Here is a 2,973-nt window from a genome sequence, read left to right on the forward strand (position 1 = left end):
TGACATCGATTTTTTTTTTTTTTTTAGAGACAATCACCTTCCTGATGCGTTGACTTATTGCCACAATTTATGTGACAAAAGGAAAGTAAATTTGACAAAAATTAATTAAAAGACCATTCTAGCTAATAGTAGCAAATTAACTATTGCATCACATCTTTTGAAGACAATAGTTTAAACAGAAAATAAACAGTGTATTATCACACAAAAAAAAAAAGAGGAAAAAACCTCTGTACATCACTCATTTAAATATATGTTTACAGATGGACCTATCTTTAATTTCTCTCTTTTTTTTTTTCTTTTTTCTTTTTTCATGTAGAAATCAGGAAAAGAGAAGAAGAAAATAAAATACAGCTCTTTTTTTTTTTTTGGTATTTGCCGCTAGATCCCTACTGTTATTGTGTGAGAGTGTTGAGTAGTGAAACCCTCGCGTTGATCAAACCCCTAAACACTCTCTCACTACCATTTTCAATACCACCAATACAGCTCTCCAAATCTTGCATTTTTTTCAAACTCATTCTTACTTCTTCATCTCCTTTCTTTCTCAAACCCCACAAGCTCTCTACCCCAACTTGTTGAAATTCTTCAATACTTTCTTCCACCTTGTCTTTCTTTGCTCTCTTGGACAACCTCAGCCCCATCCAGGACGATTTCCTTGAAGCAAACGACACCGATATTCCATTAAAGAGAGCAACCGAAACCGACACAGTCAATTCAATAACATCGCCAATAACACCCACGAGCTCAGCATCACCAACTGCTACAGTCTCTGATGACTGTGGATGAACCCCAATGCACCGAATTGTTGACACGAGCTTTCCCATTTCCTTAGCCATTCGCTTTCGAGCTTTTACGTACAAAATAACCTTTGACTCATCTCTCTTCCTCAAAGCCACCTGTGCCGCCAAATGCTCGTCTTTTAGACCCAAAAACAATGTTTGGAAAACTCCATAAACGTCAACAAAAAGAAGAAAATCTTCAAGGAGGCTCTCAACCCACTGAGGCTGTCGACGTAAGGATTCTTGGGTTTGTGGGAGTTGGAGAATATCATCAATGTAGTCATGAACGTTTTTAAGACGGCTCAAACCATCACAGAGCCAAGCTGAAGTGCGAGTGTCAGGCTCGGAAGCCCAAGATTTGAGGTCGTTGATCTTATCCTTGAGCTGAGAGATCAAAGGGTGAGATCTGCATGGAAGACTAATAGATCTATTGTGGTGAGAGTTGGGTTTTTTCGATGGAGGGTTGGGAGTTTTGTTAGGGAAAGAGAGGGAGCGTCTAAAAACACCCACCATTGTTGTTTTTTTTTTTTTTTTGCAAATTTTTGTGTGTTTGTGCTGTGTTGTGTTGTGTTTGCTTTGGTGAAGAGAAAGAGATAATGAGAAGAGGGTTTATAAAGGGTGGACATGGACAACTAAGGCGCACGAGGCATTGTGTGGGGGACTGGATCCGCGAATAAATCCAGGCTGTTTATGGTAATTAGCTAATCAAGTGGGAGGGCCTGCGTGGTTATCTTATACCTGTGGAGCTTCAGCTTATGGTTTCCTTTTCCTGTGGAGAGGAGACACCATGTGGTTTTGACACGCTGGCTTTGTTAGGCGGCAGGGCTAGCCAGTAGCTAGTCACTATTTTTTTTCCCTGATTTATTTTTTTGTTTGTTTTATTTTTATTGAAGAAAGAAGGAAAATTAAAGATAAGAATAAAAATAAAGACAGTGTGGATATGCCCAAAAAAAAAAAAAATTAAGAGTGAGACAATTGGCTACTATCATGCTTGAACATGTGTGCGTGATTATAAGCTCTTTTACTTGTTGAGAAATTAATGTCTGAGAGACTTAGATAGAAACGCAGACGATTTCTCAAGTGAGTTGGGTTATATCTTAATCTTAACTTTACTTGAGTTATAAGTGATTTTAGATGGTAAGAGTTAATACCCCTTAATCTAAAATGGTATTTCACTCGAACTAATGTCTCATTGTTATCTTAGAAAGTCTGAGCTCAAGACATACGCAATGCTAATATTCTAAGTGAAACGTAGGTTTAGATCCCTACAGCGGCTTAACTTCCAATTTTAACGGATATATTCAATTAGTCACCAGGTAATTAATTAGTCAATATTCAAGCACAATAACAAATATAAATATGGATAAATGCATTCAGAACATTAATAAAGAACAAACATGAAAAAAAGAACAAACATGCCCAAAATAAACAATATTTGTTCACAAATTGAAAACCCAAATAGTAAAACACTCTAGGGCAAAGCCCAATTCAATAAGTCTATTGTTGAAGGTTGTTGCGGTACAACGATACTCAGGTTACTTCTCATATATACATGTAGTAATTAAGCCTAAGTGCCTAAGCACTACAAGCAGCTCTAGTTAGTAACTGCAAAACAAGCCTTGTGTCTTCAAAGCTACTCAATATGTTGATCACAAAATTATCTCTTAGTCAATTCAAAACTTCTTGAAGAATGGTGTTGTCTACTATATATGGTGATCTTTGTGTTTGAAATAACAGACCTTTCAAGGATGTTCAATACGAAAGAGTGGAAGACAATGGAAAGCTCTCTCTAGGGTTGAATGGCTACAAAATAGTCATGGAAATCAATCTTGGATTTTCTATATTAAAGTTTTGCTTGACCATACATCTTGCGAATTTCTACCAGAAGTTTCTATCCCAGCACCCAATTTCAGTTAAACGATCTTGGCTTTTTGCTCGACCAAAATCTTCAAAACAACACAATGAATATAGCAGTCTTTAGCTTCAACCTTTACTGCGTACATCAATACAATTACAACGGACCATAGTCCAACAATTTACAAATAAATTTGTTATGAGATTTATATATAATAATTGGTGAAGCTGCGAGAAACTCAAATTAAAATTTCAAATTAGAGTTCCAATTTTGGGCCATGTGTGGACAACTAAATTTCTTAATTCGAAATAAATCAAACAAGTAAAATAGTTTCACAAATGC

General features: G+C 36.3%; 1 protein-coding gene across 1 annotated transcript; it reads right to left on the minus strand.

Moving 5' to 3' along the window:
* Nucleotides 1-392: 392 nt before the first annotated feature.
* On the minus strand, nt 393-1,289 carry LOC142615225 (uncharacterized). The gene has a single exon (XM_075787978.1). The coding sequence runs from the start codon at nt 1,287-1,289 to the stop codon at nt 393-395; it is 897 nt and encodes a 298-aa protein (XP_075644093.1).
* Nucleotides 1,290-2,973: the final 1,684 nt, after the last annotated feature.

Source organism: Castanea sativa, chromosome 1 (assembly GCF_040712315.1).
Source record: "Castanea sativa cultivar Marrone di Chiusa Pesio chromosome 1, ASM4071231v1".
NCBI lineage: Eukaryota > Viridiplantae > Streptophyta > Magnoliopsida > Fagales > Fagaceae > Castanea > Castanea sativa.

Bases quoted from the DNA above. Each gene is read 5' to 3' on its own strand.
- LOC142615225 (XM_075787978.1), bottom strand. From the start codon at position 1,289: ATGGTGGGTGTTTTTAGACGCTCCCTCTCTTTCCCTAACAAAACTCCC.